The 24828-nt window shown below is 45.2% G+C and overlaps 1 protein-coding gene across 2 annotated transcripts in view; it reads left to right on the top strand.

The window, feature by feature from the left end:
- Window positions 1-24828, top strand: part of RGS12 (regulator of G protein signaling 12) — a 164201-nt gene that overhangs the window by 83475 nt on the left and 55898 nt on the right. For both annotated transcript variants that reach the window (XM_063135889.1, XM_063135890.1), the window contains exons 8-10: window positions 3156-3309; window positions 5502-5578; window positions 22465-22665. In XM_063135889.1, coding sequence (XP_062991959.1) covers window positions 3156-3309; window positions 5502-5578; window positions 22465-22665 — 432 coding nt within the window. The remainder of the gene's footprint in view (window positions 1-3155; window positions 3310-5501; window positions 5579-22464; window positions 22666-24828) is intronic.

Below are 24828 nucleotides of genomic sequence, written 5' to 3'. Positions count from 1 at the left end.
CTTGTCTGTATTGTTGAGGTTTTGCGAAACGAAGAAGAAAAATTGGTCCGATGGGTTGAAAGCCACAGTTTGGAAATGGGCAGTGGAATCTGTTGAAGGGCCTAAAACCATAGCAGACTTGCCAATTTCACCCTCACGCAGCCCGCTTGCCACGCAAGAGCCTGCCCAGTATTGGGGTCTCTATTCCCCTCAGGGTCATACTCCGCTGACTGCACAAGATCTCCCCACTTTGGGTTGATCTTTGGCGCTTGCACTGGTGAAAGACTGACAAAAAAAGGCAAACGTCTCTAAGCAAGCCAGTCTTTCTTCCTCAGATCCAACAATGAAGAGGAATTTTTTTCCGAAAAAGTCACATGATTTGGCTCAGGATTGATTTTCAGGCTCTTCTGCCACTTTTGATTCCGCATGAGCACCTCAAGAGTGTCATGTCTAACCCTACTGCCCCTGTTTCGGGAGAAGGTGTTTCAGGTAATTAATCATATTCAGAACTAGAAGACGCAGCACCAGACACCAGCCAGCCTGTACCAGTGCGGGAGGAAGCCTCTTCTTAAAAACCTCCAGAGATAGAAAACCCAGGGGAATATGCCATTCATGTACTCCTTACAGAACAAGACTTTCCTGGTGACTCTCCAATGGCTGTTACTGAAGGTTAACCAGTGGACACCATGTCTGTTCCGCTCTCCATTTCATTGCCTGATGCACTAGTCGGTTCCAATGAGGCCTTTGGAGGATTCAGGCCAATTCGCATGCCAAGTCCTTAAAATGGTACAGGCTTTGGACCTTGAGATCCAGCAGGTGCCTTCCTCTGTCCAAGATCCTGTGTTTTCAGACCCTTGTCCATTCCTCTGCTTCCTGCATTAGAGGAAGCCATCAAGCAATCGTGGAAAGCTCCAGCAGTGCCACCAATGTCTAAAAGTTTAGCGGGCATGTATTGTTTACAAGAAGCAAATGCTGAATACTTGTTTAAGTATCCAGCCCCAAATTCTACAGTTGTTGAAACTGCATAGGGCAAGGTTCGAAAAGCTCACTCCTCTCCACCTGACAAGGAGGGCAGATGCCTTGATTTACTTGGGAAGAAACTATAGTCTTCCACAGTGATGGGCCTAAAGACATCGAATTATCAAGCTATGATGTGAGGGTACAGTTGCTCCTGTGGGATGAAGTGGGCTGCCTCCTTGAGATTCTTCCAGATGATAAAAAGAGTTGCCCAAGGCGCTAAAGCTGTCTCAAAGACAGATAAATACATAGCATCACCAAGTTGAAGGTCTTGTTTGGTTGTCATTCCTTGGTCTTTCATATGTCGAGGACTGTCTCCCTGCCTCTTTGCTTGCTATGGTGGCAAGCACAAAGACCAGCGTTTCTCGACTCAGCGCTTCACATTTTGGGTTAAGACTATCAAGTTATCGTATGAGTTGGCTAGGCTTGAATTTCCTGCCCTAATCTGTGCTCATTCTACTTGTGTGGTAGTGACATCGGTTGCCTTTGACACTAAGTGTGTGTGTGGTGCCATCTGCTTGACACCATCTACGTTTATTAGACATTACAGACTGGGTGTTTGGGCTAGAGCTGACAATTCTTCTGGTCATGCTGTCCTCTCATCTGTATTGTAGGAGGACAATCCGTTATCAGTTAGCTTGCTATTTGCCCATACGTGTGATGCATAGAGACCACAAGAAGAATACCTGTCTCTGTAGTTCTTTGAGTAGACATCTATGCATTCATACAATCCACCTGCCCTTTCCTGTTTGGTGTCATACCAGAGTTGGATGTTGGATACCAAAGATGTTCTTTATCATTTCTCTTGGTTACGAGGCTGCAGTCTCAGTCTCTAGGAACTGAGGGAATAAGGAGGAATCCACTAGGGACATGCACATTGGGGGACAATGGAGGTAGGGTTCCCATCAACAATTTCTCAGCTATAGAATCTTCCCAAATTGAGGCTACTCCCAGGCGCAGAGTCCATATGTGTAAATGCATAGATGACCACTCAAAGAATTACAGTTTCAAGTATCAACCTGTCTTTATTGATAACAACCCAGTTCCCTGAGTTCAGACATCACAGAGAACTGTAGTTCATTCATGGAAGTTTCTGCTCTATCTTCTTGTATGTGACAAAGGAGAGGGCCTGAGCTTGCCTCAAAAGAGAGAGGGGGAACAGATGAGGCTGAAGTTCGCCATAGCTAGAATAATAGAATAGTAGAGTTGCTCAGTGCAGGAATCCACCCTAAAGCATACCTGACAGATGGTTGTCCAGCTGCCTCTTGAATGCCTCTAGTGTGGGAAAACCCACAACCTCCTTAGGTAACTGGTTCCGTTGTCATACTGCTCTAACAGGATGTTTTTCCTGATGTCCAGCCGGAATCTGGCTTCCTGTAACTTGAGCCTGTTATTCCATGTCCTGCACTCTGGAATGATCAAGAAGAGATCCTGGCCCTACTCTGTGTGACAACCTTTCAAGTATTTGAAGAGTGCTATCATGTCTCCCCTCAGTTTTCTCTTCTCCAGGCTAAACATGCCCAGTTCTTTCAGTCTCTCCTCATAGGGCTTTATTTCCAGACCCCTGATCATCCTGGTTGCCCTCCTCCGAATGCGCTCCAGCTTGTCTGCATCCTTCTTGAAGTGTGGTGCCCAGAGCTGGACACAATACTCAAGATGAGGCCCAACCTGTGCTGAATAGTTTGGAACCAGTAACTCGTGCGATTTTGAAGCTATGCTCATATTAATGCATCCCAAAATAGCACTTGCTTTTTTGCAGCCACATCACACTGTTGGCTCATATTCCGCTTGTTCACATCTGAATCACATTTTATTAATTGCACAGACTTACTTACAATACAAGTAAGTAGTTTGTTAGCAATGAAATCTATCACTTAGAAGTGTATTCACTAAAAAACTTTCTTTTTGCTGGCAGTCAGTGGGGTCACTGCTTGTTTATGGAGACATTATTAGACTGACTCATGCTTTTTCTTCTTTTCAATCTGCACTACTTTTCTAAAATAAATATCATAGAAGTGACTTCTCACAATGAAAATGTGTTGTAAATAGGATTATAAGGAATAATAAATGCCAAAAAGTTTAAATGCTGCTCTGGATACATTAACATGAGATTTCCAGCTAATTTAAAGATGTATATCTATATATATTTTTGATGGTAGTTGAGTGGAAAATCCAAGTCTGGGCGATCCTTAAATGAAGAATCTGGGGATGAAGGCTCTGAGAAAAAGAAAAAAGGGATCTTTTTTTCCTGGTCTAGAAGCAAGAGTTTGGGGAGGTCACAGAAAAAAAAGGAGAATGGTGATTGCCCCAAAGGTGAGTTTTAAAATATAAACACTGAAATATATGATCATATATCATCCATTGTAATGGCATGGGGGTAGGTGGAGAGAGAGAATTTGAATCTCAAAAACATAGTCATGTTTGAAGCTTCTTGTTCATACGCTTGTGTTATTGAGAGTCACAACAACCAATTTTCCAACATAAAATTCAAAACTCTTTATACAAGCTGAAACATATTTAGTGGATTGCAATGGAGAGAGTGTTATGTTTTGCAGATCTTAAAGCATGATTAGATACCCATTTTAACAAACTCTAATTGTCAAGGATCCGCGGGGGCTGACACTCTACGGACCCTATTTATTACATTTTTATACCGCCCAATAGCCGAAGCTCTCTGGGCGGTTCACAAAAATTAAAACCATGATAAAACAACCAACAGGTTAAAAGCACAAATACAAAATACAGTATAAAAAGCACAACCAGGATAAAACCACACAGCAAAATTGATATAAGATTAAAATACAGAGTTAAAACAGTAAAATTTAAATTTAAGTTAAAATTAAGTGTTAAAATACTGAGTGAATAAAAAGGTCTTCAGCTGGCGATGAAAGGAGTACAGTGTAGGCGCCAGGCGGACCTCTCTGGGGAGCTCATTCCACAACCGGGGTGCCACAGCGGAGAAAGCCCTCCTCCTAGTAGCCACCTGCCTCACTTCCTTTGGCAGGGGCTCACGGAGAAGGGCCCCTGTAGATGATCTTAAGGTCCGGGTAGGTACATATGGGAGGAGGCGTTCCTTCAAATAACCTGGCCCCAAACCGTTTAGGGCTTTAAATGTCAATACCAGCACTTTGAATCGGGCCCGGACCTGGACTGGCAGCCAATGAAGTTGTAAAAGGACTGGCGTAATGTGATCTCGCCAGCCAGTCCCTGTTAGTAAACGGGCTGCCCTATTTTGTACCAGCTGAAGCTTCCGGACCGTTTTCAAAGGCAGCCCCACGTATAACGCATTGCAGTAATCCAAACTAGAGGTTATCAGGGCATGGATAACTGTAGCTAGGCTATCTCTGTCCAGATAAGGGCGCAGTTGGTATATCAGCCTAAGTAGGGGCAGTAGGGTTACCCTATTATCTGCAGGGGGCGGGAATGCTTGAAAATGTTGCATTATTTGCCCATTATGTAATGACCTATCAAAGACCGGGAGCTACGCCCAGAGGCATGGTGGAATAGTCAGCAGGGAGATTAGTACTGTCTAATATACTAGCAGGCTGAATTGCACAATGTAAGAGTACTAGTTTGTCTGGAGGATGTCATGATGTTTTTGTATGGTTTGTGGTTGTTTCACGCCAGTAAAGGCAACAAAACTTTAGAAATAGTATGTGTAACAATTTTGGGAGCCTGGTTCTGTCAGTTCCCAGCCAAACCAGATTCAAGCATTGCCAAAGTGAAATAAGACATAATGAATCAGTTTTACACTTTATTGATTACACAAAGATGATAAATGGATGCAAAAAGAATAATAAAAGAAACCTCACATGTCCCTTTGGATGGTTGAAGCTGACACCTTCACCACAGCTGAGTTTATATCTGGGTCCCCAAGATATATGAGATGTCACCCCAGGACCAGTAATCAATTCTTCAGGCTGATATACGTGTGCATTCTCCTATAGAGTGAGATCACATTGGTAGGGCCTTAGCCCAACTTTTATACCCTTCTCTGATATTGTACTCAAAGCATCACAGGCAGAGAAGTGAATTACTTTCTTTATGGGTGGGGGGAGATACCCTTTTCATATCCTCCATGAGATAAACATCATGGCCTTAACTGCTTTGAAGGTGAAACAAACAGAAGGAAATTAGGCAGGTGCATAACTGTTGACATGAGGATTACACCCTCATCAGCGCCAGACTGCTAGCAATTGTTAACATGTGGATTGGTGCCTGTTTGATACCGATATCCCTGTGTAAAGGACCTACAGGAAATGTTCAGCATATGTGGGGCCTATTCTAAGAAACAAAGAACTGCCCTTTATTCTATACTAAATGGGCCTTTATACATTTAATGAACAGCATCTTGGACACAGTGTCAGTTCAACTCCTGACTCCTTGCCAGATTTTCCAGTGTCAACTACAACATGCATTGAGCATCTATGTGAAAATTCTGGTACTTAAAATTTTCTAGTAATATCATGTTACTATATTTTTAATGACTTAAGATTTCCCCACAGATTCTACTCATACCAATGGGTTGTCCATCAGACATGAATCTCAAGACTCATTGTCATCAGCTGCAAGTCTTGAAATGGTAAGGCTTTCATTTTTGGACCAAAAAGAGTGTGTGCAGGTAAATGCAGTATATCTGAATAATATCAACCATATGCTTCATAAGCTGCGTATACGTTTGCTTGAAGGCTTTGGTGTATCAAACTAAGGAGTATTCCAAAGATGAGTGAGAAAAATACATCTTGGTAGGCCCAAGTCCAACAAAGGATAGGTGGTGGTGGTTGTTGTTGTTGTTGTTATTATTATTATTATTATTATTATTATTATTCTTTTATTTATTTATTTATTTGTATCCCGCCTTTTGCCCAATGCTGGGCCTCAAGGCGGCCTTACAAAGTTTAAAATATACATGGGGTGGGGAGGGAAACAAAACCATAAACAATTAAAAATACACAACAAAATGATAAGACATTAACATAGATGGAGGGCTGGATTATTCTTCAAAGGCCTGCTTGAACAAAAAAGTTTTAGCCTGCTTCCGAAAGCCCATCAAGGAGGGAGCCAGCCTAGCTTCCCCGGGAAGAGAGTTCCAGAGCACTGGAGCAGCCACCGAGAAGGCCCTCTCCCATGTTCCCACCAAGCGTGCCTGTGAAGAAGGTGGGACTGAAAGAAGGGCTTCTCCAGAAGATTTCAAAGCACGGGCAGGCTCATAAGGGAGAATACGGTCTTTCAAATAACCTGGACCTGAACCATATAGAGCTTTATAGGTCATAACCAGCACTTTGAATTGTGCCCGGAAACAGACTGGAAGCCAGTGGAGCTGTTTTAACAGGGGAGTTGTATGCTCCCTGTAACCAGCCCCGGTCAACAATCTGGCTGCAGCTCTTTGAACCAGCTGGAGTTTCCGAACACTCTTGAAAGGCAGCCCCACGTAGAGCGCGTTACAGTAATCCAATCGGAATGTATCTAAGGCATGTCACCGAGGCCAGGTGTCCGGGAAAGCCGCCAAATGGCTTGACAAAGACAAATGAGCACAGCTGGTATCTTAGCAACAGTGAGTTTATTGCAGTTACAGACTTGGGAAGCAAGTAAAGGGAAAAACAGGTTTGGGAAGTAAAAGCCAAAAGAAAGACGTAGCAGGGCAAGGTGCAGGCTTACAGAGAGGTCAGTGTCCGGTCCGAGGTCCAAGGGGCATGGCAAAGCGGAGGCACGGTGATTCAGTCCAAGGTCAAGCACAGCTGACGGTCAGCAAGGTCCAAAGATACAGTCCAGGAGTCACGGGAGCAGGCACGGGCAAAACGTAGTCAAAAGGCAGTCCAAGGTCGCAATAGGATTCCAGAAGTCGTCAGGCGTGGTCACGGGGTCCGGGAGTCAAGGCTGGGTTCAGGAACTCGGTCTCTGGAGCAAGGTGCGTGGTCAAGAGATCTCAGAGCCAAAGCTTCCGCCGAAGAACTCAGATAACCTCTGACAATTTGGCAGGGCTCCCGGCTGCTCTTTTATCCTCAGTCAGAGTGCTGAGTCAGAGTTTCGCAGCTGATCTCTGATTGCCTGGCGTTTCTGTTGGAGACGGCTAGACCGGCATCTGGTGGCCTTCTCCACCCGTAACTGGCTGAAACCGGGCTTGTCCGTCTCCTCCTCAGATCCCTGCGGCTCCTCCAGAGTCTTTGCCGGCATCAGGCCCTCAGAGCTGGCAGAGGTTCCTGCTGGCCTTGGCTCTTCTCCCTGAGGCTCTGCCACAGCCTCTGCCAGTCTACTCTCACCACCTGAGCCAGGCCCCTCTGCACTGGGTCCAGCCTCCGCCAGCTCCCCCTCATCTCCCGACTCCATCTCCATGCAGGGCATGACACCAGGTCTGACATCTCTAGGAACGGGCGCAGCTGGCGCACTAGCTTTAACTGTGCAAATGAACTCCTGGCCACCGCCGAAACCTGGGCATCCAGGCTCAGGGCTGAATCCAGAAGTACACCCAAGCTGCGGACCTGCATCTTCAGATGGAGTGTAACCCCATCCAACACAAGCTGAATCCCTATTGCCTAGGTTGTCTTCATTATTTGCTGTGTATTACGACAATGTAAAATAATCCATCAATAAAAGGAATCTACAATAACTATTGACCATGGGGACTAATAGTACTGCTACTTTCCTGCTTTTTTGCCCCTCAGTCCCCTCACCACAGAGGGGCTCATGAATAATACAAATGTGGCTCATGTATAGTGAATCCCCCATTTGAAATTTGCATGTGGCGTAGCTCCTCCCGTCCCTTTCATGCCCCTATTGGCTGCCTCCGTCCCCTTTCCCCACCCCGCTGGTGGCAACAGCCTATCCATGCAGCTGTGGCTGTGGCTGAGGCCCGCCTTCACAAAGCCCTATGAGGAGAGACTGAAACAACTGGGCATGTTTAGCCTGGAGAAGAGAAGATTGAGGGGAGATATGATAGCAAACCTCAAATACTTGAAAGATTGTCCCACAGAGGAGGGCCAGGATCTCTTCTTGAACATCCAGAGTGCAGGACATGGAATAATGGGCTCAAGTTACAGGAAGCCAGATTCCAGCTGGGCATCAAGAAAAACTTCCTGCCTGTTAGAGCAGTACGACAATGGAATCAGTTGCCTAGGGAGGTTGTGGACTCTCCCACACTGGAGGCCTTCAAGAGGCAGCTGGACAACCATCTGTCAGGGATGCTTTAGGGTGGATTCCTGCATTGAGCAGGGGGTTGGACTCGATGGCCTTTTAGGCCCCTTCCAACTCTACCAAGCTATGATTCTATGAAGCTGTTTCAGTGCTAAACCGGTGTCTGTTGGCAGTAATGGACTGGATGAGGGCAAACAAATTGAAGCTTAATCCAGACAAGTCAGAAGTGTGCATGGTCAGTCAAAAGGCAGATCAGGGAATAGGGATTCAGCTTTTGCTGGATGGGGTTACACTCCCCCAGAAGACGCAGTTTCGCAGCTTGGGTGTACTCCTGGATTCAGCCCTGAGCCTGGATGCCCAGGTTCCAGCGGTGGCCAGGAGTGCTTTTGCATACTGTATTTCTTTGATTCTAAGACACACTTTTCCCCCTAAATAAACAGGTCTAAAAATGGGGTGCGCCTTAGAATCGATGGTGTCTTAGAATCGAAGAAATACGGTATCTACCCCTTCTTCCCACCCCTTCGGCGCCAACCAGCTTCCACTACCAACAGAAAACCCCAGTTCAAAGTCCATATAATCCCCCTAAGAAAGGCTCTCTCAAAAGCCTCACCAAAAAACAGCCAAGCGTTTTGTGGCACCGTAAAGACTAAACACCGTAAACACATACATTCGGGCACACAGTCCACTTGCGCATGATGATATGGGCACAGCATCCACGAAGGCTTGCGCCCGAATAAATGGGTCAGTCTTTAAGGGGCCACGAGACTCTCCGCTGTTTTTAGTGCCACACCGCCTTACGCGCCTACGGCAACACCTCACAAAGCGACTTTCCCTCAATCCCGTTCAGCTCCGTTACCAGGGTGATGCTTAGTGTGCGCCTTAGAATCGATGGCGTCTTACAATCGAAGAAATACGGTAGTTAAAACTAGTGTGCCAGCTGCGTCCGTTCCTAGAGATGTCGGACCTAGCCACAGTGACACATGCCTTAGTTACATCCCGATTGGATTACTGTAACACGCTCTACGTGTTCGGAAACTTCAGCTGGTTCAAAGAGCTGCAGCCAGATTATTGACCAGAGCTGGCTACAGGGAGCATACAACTCCCCTTTTGAAACAGTTTCTGTGCTTCCAGTCTGTTCCTGAGCATATTTTACAGTGCTGGTTATGACCTATAAAGCCCTATATGGCTCAGCTCCAGGTTATCTGAAAGACTGGATTCTCCCTTACGAGCCTGCCCGTGCTCTGAGATCATAGAATCATAGAATAGTAGAGTTGGAAGGGGCCTATAAGGCAATCTAGTCCAACCCCCTGCTCAATGCAGGAATCCACCATCTTCAGGAGAGGCCCTTCTCTTGGTCCCACCATCATCACAGGCACAGCTGGTGGGAACATGGGACAGGGCTGTCTCAGAACTCCTTTCCCAGGGAAGCTAGATACCGAGATGGGCGACACCATCCGCACCACCGGTATCGAAGTCTCCGCCCCAAGCAGGGCACGGTATCGGCTCACCGATACTTTCTCCGCTGCAGATCATCGATTTCGGAAGGCGAAATTAGAGGTTCCTCCCTGGATAATACCGTACCTGATCGGGGTCCCAGTTCCCCTCGGTACCGAGAGGAACCACAGCCCATTGATACCGACGGACGTCAGTACCGACAAGTGCCCCAGCAAACGCCGGTCGATACCGAAGGCTATCGATACTGACAAACGCCTCCTTACAGATGCGACCGGGGTCGTTCACCGGCTTTAGTTCATTCAGGTCCTCAATATATGACCTATGACGAGCGACATCTGTCCCCTCCAAGAATGTGGGACTATTACGCTGATTGGCAACCTCCCTAGTATCCTCCGTATTATTACGAGGATTGGAGACACAGAAGGCACCAAGATTACTATTATCAGTATCCGTAGGAACGGCAACACGAGCCGTACCCGCGTTTCCGCCAACCACCCTCCAAAGCAATCTTCCCTCCACCCCTCACAGAGGATGTCTTGGCCATGCCACCGCCGCCTCTACCATCAGTACCGAGGCGCGCTCCGCAACCATCGCAAACCGCAGTACCAACCGCTTCGGTACCGTCGGAAGCATTGCAAACGTTGCCTACATCAGACATGGGACTGGATGTTCCATCGAAGGAGGATTACCAATCGGACTCCTCACAAGATACATCACCACCAGATGACCTCGTGGTCACTGTAGACGTGGTGTCCCCTTCAGAGGACTTAGCACACTTTACTGATCAGGTAAAAAGAATGGCAAGGTCCCTAGGGGCTCAAATATCCCAACCTATAGAGAAATTTAATGACCCAGTTTACGATGCCGTATACTGTGGGTCATCAACCCCAGTGGCTGTTCCATATTTGCCTGTGCTGCTGCGCACAGCACAACAATCATGGAAGCTGCCCTCCTCTATGCCACAACGTCGAGGAGGCTAGACAACATATATTTATAAGAAGCAGGATTAAATTGTCCCGTTCCTATTTACATACAAATAATGCACCAGTGGACAAAGAAGGCCGTAGGTTGCACTGCCTGGGGAGAAGAGTATACTCTTCTACAGCTTTATCCCTTCGTGTGCACAATTACCAAGCCACAATGGCAAAACGTAAGCTCTTTTTATGGGGGAAGATTACATCTCTCCAGATTCTTGCCAGATGACCAAACGGAACTGGCAGATGTTTTTGTGTTGAGGCTATGAGACTTTCTCGACAATAGCTTAATACAGCACGCCACGCTACGGACTGCGCCTCAAAGCCATGGTAGTTTCCATTGCGCTACGAAGGCATGTGTAGCTGAGGTCCGCCCCAGCAGGCACGCACCCGCATAGAGGATCTGCCGTTCGATGGAAGCCAGATCTAACCACTACTGTTAGAGTCCCCATGGCTGGCCTCCTCGGTAGCAATAATAACTAGGTTCTTCAGTACACTGAAGCCTCTCGATACCGAGACTTGCAACAATATAACTAGCTTCTTCAGTGCCTAGCCTGTGACCTCTCAGTACCTAGATTGAAGCTTCTCGGTACCGTGACTTGCAACAATATAACTAGCTTCGTCAGTGCCTAGCCTGTGACCTCTCGGTACCTAGACTGCTCTCAGTACCGAGATACAATATAACTAGCTTCTTCGGTACCAAGAATGAATCCCTCGATGCCGAGACTGGCAACAATGTAGCTTCTTCGGTACAGCCTGGAGCCCTCGATACCAACAGTGGCAATTGGAGTTCTCTATGCTGACACTGGCAATGAACATAACTGACTTTTTTGGTACCAAGGTGAAATTTTTGGTCCTGAAAATGACAATAACATAACTGGTTTCTTCGGTACCAAGGCTGGAACCCTTGATACCGAGATTGGCAATAACGTTAATAGCTCTTTGGTACAAACGCTGACACTCTTGATACCAAGAGGGCATCTCGCATGCAGCTTCAATGTTAGAGGGTGAGATGTAATATCTCTCCCCTCCAAAGCCAATGGACATCTGTCCACCACATCAGGCAGTGTATACCTTGCAAGCTAACCACCTATTTCAAGGTCCCCATTCCAGAGTCTCTACGCTCTGAGTGCTTTGCTTTCAATGGAGAGCGTTTTATTACCATGATGTCTGATGTCATCATTCTTGGGGTTCTCCCACTCCTTGGAAGAGGAGAGCATACAGTGCTAAACGGGCCACGTCTCCTGAGAATACCATACAAGCATGGGTACTGGCTTTAGTATCGTGATGGGGATACGTACAACTGTGATCACTGTCATTGCGAGCGATACACAGGGCTCAGCTGTTACAGCCACAATGCGTCAGCACAATTACTTAGCTCTTCCCCATTCCACCCCCATTCCATGGGACATCAGGAGATCAACTTGGGGAAGATGAGTTAGAGCATAAGAATAGACCTGATTCCCTTCAATCCTTTGAGGACTATCAGTCGGTCTCAACATTGCTCTCTTCTGCATCACCTACACAGGGCAGAACCTCCTTTGGAGGACTTATACCACTTCCCGGTCATTGAGGATGACCAGGCTTGGTATTGAGACACATAACTGGGAAAATAAAGTGCAGGTTTTTGTATCTCATGCTGTGTGTACTGAGAAGCCAACTCCAGTGTCGATATTTTTCCTCCCAGCACTGCTTCTGACAGTTAAAAATTCCTGGAAGGGCCCTTCTTTGATGGCTCTGACATTGGAAAGTGCAGAATCTTTACATAAGGTCCAGTAATGGACATGGGGTTTTTTCTTTATGCACCCATGTTCCAATTCTATATTAGTTCTGTTAGCCCCAAGGGGAGTTTTCAGAACATATTCATCTGCTTTGGGCCCCAGAGTCATACACTATCTAGTTATGATGTCCAGATACAACTTTTCCTCTTGTCAGCAACTTAACATGACCCGTCACTTCACTGTGAGTTGAGAGCGATGGTGCGCGCTCTGGCGCTTCGCATGCATACCTATGATTAGCAGGTCTCACTCTGTGAACTAGATGGATGATTTACCATTCAAGGGTGAAGGATTGTTCAATCTCATTGCTCATCTCGTTTACTGCATCAGAACCAGCAAATTATGGATGACACACTGTCTTTCTTAATGCTGCTTCTCAACAAGGGAGTAGGTTTTGTCCCATACACATAAGTATGCATACTTCCATATAGCCATTCAGAACACTCGCCAGAGGTACCTTGGGGTTATCATAGGTACCGATATGTCCCAGTTTGGGTGCATCTATTGGATCTAAGCACAGCCCACCGAATGTTTGCAAAATATATGGCAGTTCATTTGCCTACACAGGGTGAAAGTCTACCTATATTTAGACAACTGGCTTCTTAGAAGAGGATGCTATCGAAGGCAGTGGGACTAATCCTCAATTTATTGAGCTCTCTGGACCTCATAGTAGAAACCACAATATTAGACTGTCAATCCTTACCCCCTTATATGTGGGACATAATTCTAGCAGCTAAGAAACTAGCGACTAGAAAATCATATGCTACCAAATGGGAAGCTCACTCCTCCTTTGCACTAAGCAGGAATGAGAAACCCCTTTCAGAGCCTATTTCCACCATCCTCACTTTCCCTTTTTCCTTGTTAAAGGAGGCCTTAAGTTTCCTCACTTAGAGTTTATCTGGCAGCGATTCTGCCTCACATTTATGGATTCAGGGTTGTCCGGTCTTCACTCATCCACTGGTTAAGCGCTTTATGAAAGGGATGAAAGATACAGTTCCACCCCTTCATTCCTTTGTTCCGCAATAGAGTCTTTCCGTGGTGCTCAAAGCACTGTCGGCCAAGCCTTTCGAACCGTTGGCAAAGACAAATTTGTGTTTACCGACTTTTAAGGTGGCATTCCTTGTTGCCATAACGTCTGCTAGATGTGCGTCAGAGTTAGCGGCACTCCGTATGGACTCACCTTATACGGGTTTTCATGCCGACAAAGTGGTCCTTAAACCGGACCCAGCTTTTTTCCAAAGGTTGTTTCTCCTTTCACCTTGGGCAGGATTTTACTCTGCCAAGCTTTTTCCTTGCGCCGTCAACTCTTCTTGAGTCGACACTACATACGCTGGACAGAACAGTGACTCTCTGGAGATCCCTAAGATTTTTTGTTTGTTATGGGTCAAACAAAAGGGACTCCAAGCATCTCTGTAGAGAATATCTGCTGGGTTTTTTTCAGTCTATCAAATTAGCCTATGAACTTGCTGGCCCCCCGCTGAAGGGGAAAGTGCGCTCTCACTCCACCAGAGGAGGGGCCGCTGCTTCAGCTTTTGAAAGAGGTATTGCCATACCTCTACAAAGCGGATATCTGGTCGACACCTCTGACTTTTGCCAGTCACTACCATCTGGACATCAGAGTGCGTAGAGACTGTGCCTTTGGACGTGCCGTCTTATCGGCAATCCGTTGAATTTTTCATCCATCACCTGACACCACCCACCTCTGGGTAGTCAGCTTGTTATTCGCCCATATGTGTGATGCACAGAGACCACGAAGAACTTCTGGGAACTTCTCTTTCTTAGTCTGAACGGACTTTTCCCAGTGTTTCTTAAAACAGTAGCCCCACCAAATGCACAAACACAACCTGAAATCATATACTAAACCAATAATAAGAGATAGAAACACAGCACTGCTACCCACCCTAACTTTGGGGAACAACTGAAAAGATGTGGTGCAAGGGGATGAGCTCCCCTAGGGCATCCCATGTGGACGTGCCCTCACTCTCTCCTGTACTTGGAGGGCCATCAGAGCCCTCCAAAGAGAGTAAAGACAGGTTGCTTACCTGTAACTGTAGTTCTTCGAGTGGTCATCTGTGCCACAACCCTCCCACCGTCCCCACTATGGTGTCATTATTTTTTGATCACCTGGTGGCTCTCCTCAGTGAGACTGTTTAGGCGGGAACCCCTGAGCATGCTCAGTGGACGGTGGGGGAGGGGTTCCCACCTAAAATGTTTTCAGCTATAGAAGTTTCCGAAGCTGGCCCTGCGCAGGCGCAAAGCCCATATGTGTGAATGCACAGATGACCACTCGAAGAACTACAGTTACAGGTAAGCAACCTGTCTTTACTCTCTTTGGAGGGCTCTGATGGCCCTCCAAGTACAGGAGAGAGTGAGGGCACGTCCACATGGGATGCCCTAGGGGAGCTCATCCCCTTGCACCACATCTTTTCAGTTGTTCCCCAAAGTTAGGGTGGGTAGCAGTGCTGTGTTTCTATCTCTTATTATTGGTTTAGTATATGATTTCAGGTTGTGTTTGTGCATTTGGTGGGGCTACTGTTTTAAAAAACACTGGGAAAAGTCCGTTCAGACTAAGAAAGAGAAGTTCCCAGAATCCCAAGTTACCCATTTTGCCTATCCCCTCCTCCAACTTTGGGATCATGTGATCATGACCGGGAGTTGACTCTGCCCCTCAGCCCTTGGAAAAGGTAATCTTTTTCCCGTTTTTACCCTACTTTTTAAAAAATTCTAGCAAGCGAACCACACCACGCAGAGAGCTGAGAGTAGGCTCAAAATGACCCCCAGCCATGACTCTCTAAGCACTAGAAGTTTCAGAAAGATAGCTTCAAAAACAACAGTTATCCCCTTTTCTTTTCCGCAATGCAATCCTATGGGCGAAATGTTTCAAAATGGCAATCGGATCGGTCCGCGGAAAGAGAAGCGCTCCGAAAATGGGCGCGTTTCTTCGCCTTGCTTCTAGGGGTCCCTGGTCCGCTTCTACTCCGCCTCTGGGCAAGGCGGAGCAGTCCAATTCGCTTCTGCTTCTACGCTTCTAATCGGAGCGGAGCACATCCCTACTGGCTAGGAACAATCCTGTCATCAGCATGGCTACTGGATAGACATAAGAAAATGCTTGAGAGGACATTGGTCATCCCCCAGGTTCAATGTCCACAGAATCATCCGTATACATCAGAGAGGCTGTAGGTTAAGCAGTAGCCCTGTAGAACATCACCACTTTAGTGCTCATGAGGTCCCAGATGCAAACCGTAGAAGCAATAGCATAGCTAGGTTCTTTTTTCTTTTCTTTTTAATTTTATCATTTTTATTTTTCCAACAACTTCTAAATGAACATCACACATAATACATACACACACATAATGCATACATATAGCAACTACAATTACACTAAAAAAACATTTAGGGATGAGGTTAGGATACATTTTTCTTTTGCCCTCTTCATGCCAGAAATACCCTTTAATTTCTTAATTACCCTTCCACCTAATTTATATACATTCGATTCACAGAATTATGCTTCTTTTCCCTTTCCCCCTCTTAATCTAAAATCAACAAACAAATACATCATTTTTCTCTGTCTCTTTCAAATATTCTATCAGAGGTTTCCATTCCAACATAAACATAATTGTTGACCTTTCTTTCATTATCGCTGTAAGTTTTGCCATCTCTGCAAGTTCCATCATCTTCAACATCCATTCCTCCATTGTCGGTATTGCTGGATCTTTCCAATTCTGTGCGAATAGTAATCTTGCTGCCGTCACCATATACAAAAGCAGGGTTCCCCCCTTCTCTTTTGTTTGTTTGTCCATTAGTCCAAGTAAGAAAGCTTCCGGTTTCATTTCTATGTTTGTCTTTAATATTTTTTGAATTAAAGAGTGTATCTGAGTCCAAAATGTCTTAACTTTTTTTACAAGTCCACCAAAGATGGACTTAAAAAATCTGGGGCACAAGCCCATAACACAAATTTGCATGTAATTATTTCTCAGTTGAAGTGGGGGTCAGTGCACACCTCTACTATGTGTGTGTGTACATACACTAGAGCATTCACTGAACCCCACCACCCACCTTCAACTTGGACCCTGATTCCAAGGTTTGGAAAACATCATACTTCCCTTTGGGCCAATTTGGAGTTGGTCCACTTCAGTTCAGTACCAAACTGATTCAAGGTTCAGAAAACGCTGTAACTTTTTTATCTTGGTCAGACTTGGGTGATGATTGCAGGCATAGGACCTCCTCAGGGAAAGGATTACACCTGCCCAATGTCAGAAAAATAAGTAAGTGGGGGTGGGGTGGGGTGGGGTGTGTGTCCTTACATTTTGATATTCTTTTCAAGGGAAATGCCAACAACTTGTTTATTCCTTGGAAGAATTGGATGAAAAATTCACAAACTGCCCCATCAGAGGGGATCATGACTTGCAGAAGGACAGCCACTGCAGTTTTTATGCAAGGGTATCCTTGACATTTTGTTGGTCTGCAAAAGATGACATACTGATCTCTCTTATGTTTCATGTGGACCATAAAACTTGCAGACACACTAGAGGTGTCCCTAAGTAAGAAACCAGTTTAAGGCCTTTTCATAATGCAGTGTGCTGACACTGGAAGAATGGTCATCTCATGGTCCCATCCTTGCCCTACCCCAAAGCACAGTGGTGGGAACCCAAGGTAAAGCTCTGCCCTCGGATTGGAAAGTGGATCTGTAAGTTACTGAGCCACAGTCCCTCCCTCCTCTTGCAGCATTTAGTGAAAGTAAACCGAAATGTTATTTGGAGACCTAAAGATGGCCCGATTCTGCTTGGCCTTCAAACTTGGACCAAATTCAATGCAATTGCATGCAAATTTACAATTACTGGAATTTATTTATATTGTACCAATGTTAGCAGCAGGGTGACATGGGTGCAAGGTGCAGTTGCTCTCATGCCCTGCTTGTGTGTTTCCATGGGCAGCTGGTTGGCCACTGTGTGAACAGAATGCTGGCCTAGATGGACCTTGGTCTGATGCAGCATGGCTCTTCTTACGTTCTTAAATATAGAGTGCCTCTGAGCATATGCAGAATACTTTTCTTTTACCATTGAGCACTTACATTCTCCCCTACCAATTATGTTCCCTCCATACAACAGTCCCACCTCATACTCAAGCAACTCTTCATAAAAAATAATATTTTGTTTTGTACAACTCTCGGCTACCTCCTTGTTATGCACAAGCTCTCATTTGTGTTATTTCCATAACTTTGTTTGTGCCCATACTGCACAGGGATTTAACCAGTAAACCTGTTTTCAAAACTAGGGCTAAGTTATGGAGAAGCTCTAGAGCATGCACTAACTGTCTTTCCCTTGTCACTGAAGCTAGAGTTCATGCAGAATGACAAAGGACAAAGCATGCATAAGACTTAACTGAAATAGTAAGTCAGTTCATTGGATTAAATCAGGTAGACAACTCAGAACTTTCTTCTGAGTAAACATGCAAAAGTTCAGACTGCAAACCTCCCTGCAAAAGTTACTTGCGCTGGGGTCCTACTCCCACTTACCTGGGAGTAACCCCATTAAACATATGTCTGAGTAAGCATACAAATGTTTGTATAAGTGAGCTGTATCTATCTCCCCTCCACCTAAATAATAACAACAACAACCATCTATATTTATTCAAGCTTTCTGTTGATAGGATCATAAGAAACTGTCTTATACCGAGTCCATCTACTCGTGTCAACACTGACTGACATTGGCTTCCAGGGTTGGAAGCAGGATTCTCCCCTACCTCTACCTGGAGATACTGGGGATTGAACCGGGGACCTTCTGCATGCTGAGCATGTGTTCAGTCACTGAGCTGTAACCCTTCCTCTTGCTGGAGAATTGCCAACAGACAGAACAGCCCCAGAATCATTCTTCTGCAACCATGTTGAACCCACTTTTCTCGAAGACCTGGGTGAGGAGGAGAACAAGAAAAACAAATCCTCTTGTCTGTTTGTATAAAGTCAAACACAGTTCAGAATTCATAGCATCATAGAATAGTAGAGTCGGAAGAGGCCTACAAGGCCATCGAGTCCAACCCCCTGCTTAATGCCATGCAGGTAAATAGCAGGTAAATTTCTCTTGCCCACCAAAGAGAATTCTCTTGAAAAAAATTCCCAAGATAGGCTCTGGCTGGAATAAAGAAGAGAAAAAAAGACAATGACAGGGAAGGGAAGAGAAAACGAAGAGAGGAAAAATGACAATTGGAAATGGAGCGGGGGCGGGGGAGAATTCCTCAGGCCGGGAGGGAGCACTTCAAAGGAATTTAGGAGGCTGTGGACGGTTTGTAAGAATTGCACATACTTAAATTAACTTTATGAGGTGAAGTGGCTGAGGGCTTTTTCTTGCTTTGTTTAAAACTGTAAAACCTCTTTAAAATCCCAACAGGTTTTGGATCATGATGTCACATAGTATCATGATGTCATCATGATACCCTCCTTTTGGTATAATCTGGGGCCTGCATTACATATATAAAATTATTGTCATTTTCCATCATGTGTACCATTTATTAAAAAAGGGGCTGGGGTTATACAAAGGTTTCAAGAAAAGCAGACCAGGTATCCATGTATTTATCCACTGGCAAGTGGCATCTATATAACACCCGTCCAAAACTTGATAATGTTATTAGGTCCTCGATCCATTGCATTATAGGAGGTGTGAATTTGTCCTTCCAATGCAATAGTATAAGTCTTTTAACTCATAAGGGCTCTGAAGATCCATCTGCGCTGACCATGTGTTAACTTCCAAGAAGCTGGTAGGTAGTTTAGGAGGACATGGACATTGTTTCATATTATAGATTGTTTAAGAACAAAGTTTATCCTTATTATAAACTCCTCCTAAAATGAGGTGACTACTGGGCATTGCCAAAATAAGAATAAGGGAAGCATTAGGTGCATTACATCTCCAACAATTGTGCAAGTGAGACAAACCCTTATTAAAAAGGCAATGTGGAGTTCAATAAACCCAACGGTTCATTTTTGTGAACCGCCCAGAGAGCTTCGGCTATTGGGCAGTATAAAAATGTAATAAATAAATAAACCCAAAACATTTTATTTATTTTTTTGCACAAGGTGCTTGGACAGGTTCGTGCAACCACCTCCATATTGGATCCTTGCCCCTCTTGGCTAATAAAAGCTAGCAGAGATGGAACAGCTGGCTGTGCCAAGGAAGTGATTAATGCCTCTCTGCGAGAGGAAGTGGTCCCAGACTGTCTGAAAGAGACGGTAGTGAGAACACTCCTGAAGAAATCTTCCTTGGACCTGGAAAACCTTAGAAACTACAGGCCAGTGGCAAATGTTCCATTCCTGGGCAAGGTCCTTGAGCGGGTGGTTGCGGGCCAGCTCCAGACACTCTTGGATGAGACTGATTATGTGGATCCATTTCAGTCGGGTTTCAGGCCTGGTTTTGGCATGGAAACAGCCTTGGTCACCCTATATGATGACCTATGTTGGGAGAAAGACAGAGGGAGTGTGACTGTTGATTCTCCTTGATCTCTCAGCGGCTTTCGATACCATCAAGCAGTTCTGGGACAACTGTCCAAGTTGGGAGTGGGAGGTACTGCATTGCAGTGGTTCCACTCCTTCTTGACTGGTCGGCTCCAGAAGGTGGTGCTTGGGGAACATTGCTTGGCCCCATGGATTCTCCAGTATGGGATTCCACAGGGGTCAGTCTTGTCCCCCATGCTGTTTAACATGTACATGAAACCATTAGGTGCGGTCATCCCGAGTTTTGGAGTGTGTTGTCATCAGCATGTTGATGACATGCAGCTCTGTTTCTCCTTTTCATCTTCATCAGGTGAGGCTGTGGATGTGCTGAACCAGTGCCTGGCTGCAACAATGGACTGGATGAGGGCTAATAAACTGAAACTCAATCCAGACAAGACTGAGATGCTGCTAGTGGGTGGTTCTTCTGACCGGATGGTGGGTGTTCAACCTGTTTTGGATGGGGTTGCACTCCCCTTGAAGGAGCAGGTTCGTAACTTGGGGGTTCTCCTAGAACCTTCTGTCACTTGTGGCCCAGGTGGCCTCGGTGTCACGGAGTGCCTTCTACCAACTTTGGTTGGTGGCCCAACTATGCTCCTATCTGGACAGGGATAACCTAGCTTCAGTTGTCCATGCTCTGGTAACCTCCAAATTAGATTACTGCAATGCCCTCTATGTGGGGCAGCCTTTGAAGATGGTTCAGAAGCTGCAGCTTGTGCAAAATGCAGCGGCCAGATTGATAACTGGAACCAGAAGGTTCGAACATATAAGAGCGATTCTGGCTATTTGCATTGGCTGCCTATACATTTCCACAATACCTGATGGAACGCCTCTCTTGACATGAACTTACCCGTATACTACACTCAACGTCTAAGGTCTTCCTCTGAGTGCCTACTCTGAGGGAAGCTCAGAGGATGGCAACAAGGGAGAAGGCCTTTTCAGTGGTGGCCTCCCAATTTTGGAATGATCTCCCCGACGAGGGTCGCCTGGCGCCAACATTGTTATCTTTTCGGTGCCAGGTTAAGACTTTTGTCTTCTCCCAGGCAGTTAATAACATATGCTGAGTTTTTTTAACTGCCCCCAGAATTTCTGTTTTAAACGATACTGTTGTTTTTATGCTTTTAAATTTTTGTATATTTGTTTTTAACATTCACTGTTTTTAACTTTTGTAAACTGCCCAGAGAGCTTTAGCTTGGGGTGGTATATAAATGTAATAAATAAATAAATAAATAAAATCATCCGTTGGTTAGGCAAAATAGGACACTCCAATTCTCTATTCCAGTCTAGTCTTAAACTATGGGTATCATATTTACTTACTGCTATTAAATACTTATATATATATATATGGGTCATGGATCGACGTGCCAGTTCAGCTGTTGAAAGGGTTTCTAACAGTGCTGGAGGCTCCGGACCTGTAAAAGAGCCAGTGTGCTGTAGTGGCTAAGGTGTTGGACTGGGAGTTGGGAGATCCTGCCTGGTTCTAGTCCCCACTTGGCCATGAAAACCCACTGGGTGACTTTGGGCCAGTCACATACTCTCAGCCCAACCTACCTCACAGGGTTGTTGTTGTGAGGATAACATGGAGAGGAGGATTATATACGCCGCCTTGGGTTCCTTGTTGGAAAAAGGCGGGATATAACTAATAAATAAAAATAAAATAAAAATAAATAAAAGCAGCTGGACTAAACCTAGATTCTAGCATGTGTTGCAATTGCAAGTATTGCCATTGAGCCATAGCAGGTAAATTATATTTAACACACAAGTCTGAAAAGGACAAAACTCATCGTCTGAGCCTATTAATTGATCCAAAGTAAAAACCATCTTCTCCGTCCATGTCCTCCACAGAAATGCTTTCCTTCCAATTCTTAAATCTGGGTTTCTCCATATAGTCAATTTTTTATGAGAGAATGGATCAAACTGTAATTGATGTGATGTTATACACCATGTTTCTCTAGCAGCTAAAATTGTAAAGGGTGTGTGTGTTACTTATTCTGATATGATAAGAACTGAGTGCTATCCATTTGGGAAGAGCTTCTAAGAACTGACCTTGGCTTCCAGAACTGACCATGGTGGCAGTTCTGAGGGAGCAGAAGAAGACCAAAACTTCGCGCAAGGCAATAGGTAAGCCCGATGGTACAAAGTAGACGGGGAGGAAGAAGTTTGTGGAGGCTGACGGAATCCTTTGTTATACTTAAGCTACTGAACTTATGCAGAAGCGAAGGTTCCAGTTTGAGCAGTATTATGAGATGGTACATGAAATATCACCGTTTCACGTGGAGTTCGCCCTGCCTTTCCTTCTCCCTCTTCAAAATTTCATTGCAAGTAAGTTCCCATCAGCTGACATGTAAGAACAGAAAAGTAGGGGGAGAAAGTTTTAAAGGCTGGTGCATTCATCCTGTGCACTCTGGTGGTCTGCTAAGAGAGCAAGTCCTAAGATCACCTACTTACAAGTGTTTATAGCAAGGTTACTGAGCTCAAAGGTAAAAAGCAGGCTTGCGTTACGGCAGATGATGGCAATTGGGGCAGCTCTAAAGGTTCGGGGCTCATTCAGGCTTGTATTGATACTTGATTTATACATCTTCCACTTTGCTGTGTTTGTTTTTTGTTTTTATTTCCACATCAAACCTTAATCTTCTCTCTTGTCTCTTGAAAGTTTGACTCCTACAAGGCATCTGGACGTGTAGTTGAGAAAGAGGAGTCAACTCAGTGCTGCCATATAAACCTTCCAGATGGCTCATCCTATATGATGACCGTTAGAGCTGGATTTTCAATCAAGGAGGTGTTATCTGTGTTCTGTGAGAACCATGGTATTAACATAGCTGCAGTAGATCTGTTTTTAATTGGTGGAGATAAGGTATATCTTTATTACTTAATTTTTTTAAAAAAAATAATAATAATTAAGATTTAGAAAGTGTCTAACATTTTCTAAGTACTGTACAGATAGTAAAAGAACGAAGCAATCCCTGTCCTCAGGCTCACAATCTAATAGACACAATGGCTCAGTTTGCATGATCAGCAGGGGAAACTATGCAGTATATAGGTAGTTTGCCCTGAGTGTGCCCATCAATTGTTTAATTACCTGCACCACATCTTGGATTGCTGTGTTGTCTGAGCCCTGTGTGCAATACAACAGGAGTGGCTTCTAATATACCCCACAATTCATGGGTTGTGGGGTGTATTAAAAGCCACCCCCACCAAACCACAGGCTGGGTTCAGAGGGCATGGCAACCTGTTTCCTTTAATAAATTTCCTTTATTTGTAATTAAGGAAATGCCAGGCATGCGAGTGGCACATGTGGGGGTCAGTGAACCAAGCCAAACTGTGTAGTTTTGCCCGTTGAGCATAGAATAGTAGAGTTGGAAGGGGCCTATAAGGCCATTGAGTCTAACCTCCTGCTTAATGCAGGAATAATTGTGCAAGCCCGGCCAATATAGAAGGAATGAGATGGTAGAGGAAAGTGGTTCTTCCTTCATTGGCCCCAGTGGAAGGGGACAGGTGGATCTCCCCTTTGACGTAATGTCTTCCTTGGAGGCAGGGGGTGCACCTCCCACTGGGCCTGAGATTCCTCACTGGTGGCAGAAGCCAGAGGGCGGCCTCCCATCAGTTCTAATGGTAGATGGACCAGAATGATAAATTCCCAAACTACTTCATTGCTTTCTTGATGTGTTTTTCACCCTACATTAGTATCTGTAGTATTACTGTTCATAATTAGTTTTATGAATTCACACAAAATGAGAATGTAATCTTAAAATATGCCCCACACAAACACGCAACTTTTTCCATTTTGAATCTGCTCATTTATTTGTTTGCTGTCCAGAACCGAACCTCTCTGAGTTTGAATCCTGTATACAGGTTTCAGCTCAGCATCTTATAAAAATGGCTCCCTATGATGTCTTTGCAAATTAGCAATAAATTAATGTGTCCCTAAGTATAAATTAAAGTACTCAACATGTAAAAAAAAATAGGACTGCAACTTTAATCAGTTAATCAAAATGATTAATCACTTAACCTTCTGTAGCTCAATTAAAACTAGTGCCCAAATTAATCAGGCAGGACTTACCCTTCCCATCGTCACAACCAACTGTATCCTCTGGTGCATTTTTGCATTTAGCCCAAATAGAGGAGGTGTGACTAAGGCCCTTTCTACACCGAAGGATTATCCCAGGAAAATGGAGGGATCATCCCTGCCTGCTCCCAGGATCCCCTGTGTATCATTTGGATGCACAGGGATGATCCCAGGAAAAAAGGCAGGTGTAGAAACGGCCTAAGATACTGAGCTGTGGCATACTGAGAGCCCGTGTGGCATAGTGGCTAAAGTGTCGGACTGGGAGTCAGGAGAACCGGGGTCCAGTCCCCACTTGGCCACGAAAGCTCACTGGGTGACTTTGGGCCAGTCACAGACTCTCAGTCCAACCCACCTCACAGGGTGGTGGTTGTGAGGATAAAATGGAGAGGAGGAGGAGGATTGTGTACGTTGCCTTGGGTTCCTTGGAGGAAAAAAGGCAGGATATAAATGCAATAATAAATAAATAAATTATTCCCAGCACCTGTCAATGATCAGTGTGCAAACCCTTTGATGATCTCCTCCATTTCCAGCAGAGCCAGTTCTTAAAATAAGAGTCACAGTTGTCTGTGGCATGTGGCAAGCATGCCTCTACCCCTTTCTGCCTTGAGCCTCCTGGCTGTGCTGGGATAGGAGGACGTAGCAGCAGTGGGTCTCTTAACTGGAGGACTAGCGACTGGTAGGAAGGCCAGGGAGGTGGAAGCAGATGTGGTCCTTTTGCTCAGTACTTGCCAGTGTTAGGAAAACGCTCAGCGTGTGCAAGGCCCCCTTATCTCTTCCCAACATAGCTGGGAAGGTATGAGGAATGGTACTGGGAAGGGGTGAGGTGGAAACAACTTGAAATTTACAGCACTCAGATACCTGGTTCACATATAACACTAACCCATAGTTTATTGACTTCTGAGTTGCTGTGATATTAACCCAGCTGTGCTAACCAACTATGGTTTATTAACT

Source organism: Elgaria multicarinata, chromosome 10 (assembly GCF_023053635.1).
Source record: "Elgaria multicarinata webbii isolate HBS135686 ecotype San Diego chromosome 10, rElgMul1.1.pri, whole genome shotgun sequence".
Lineage (NCBI taxonomy): Eukaryota > Metazoa > Chordata > Lepidosauria > Squamata > Anguidae > Elgaria > Elgaria multicarinata.
Note: the sequence above shows the minus strand (reverse complement) of the source record. Positions and strands in the feature narration are given on the sequence as shown.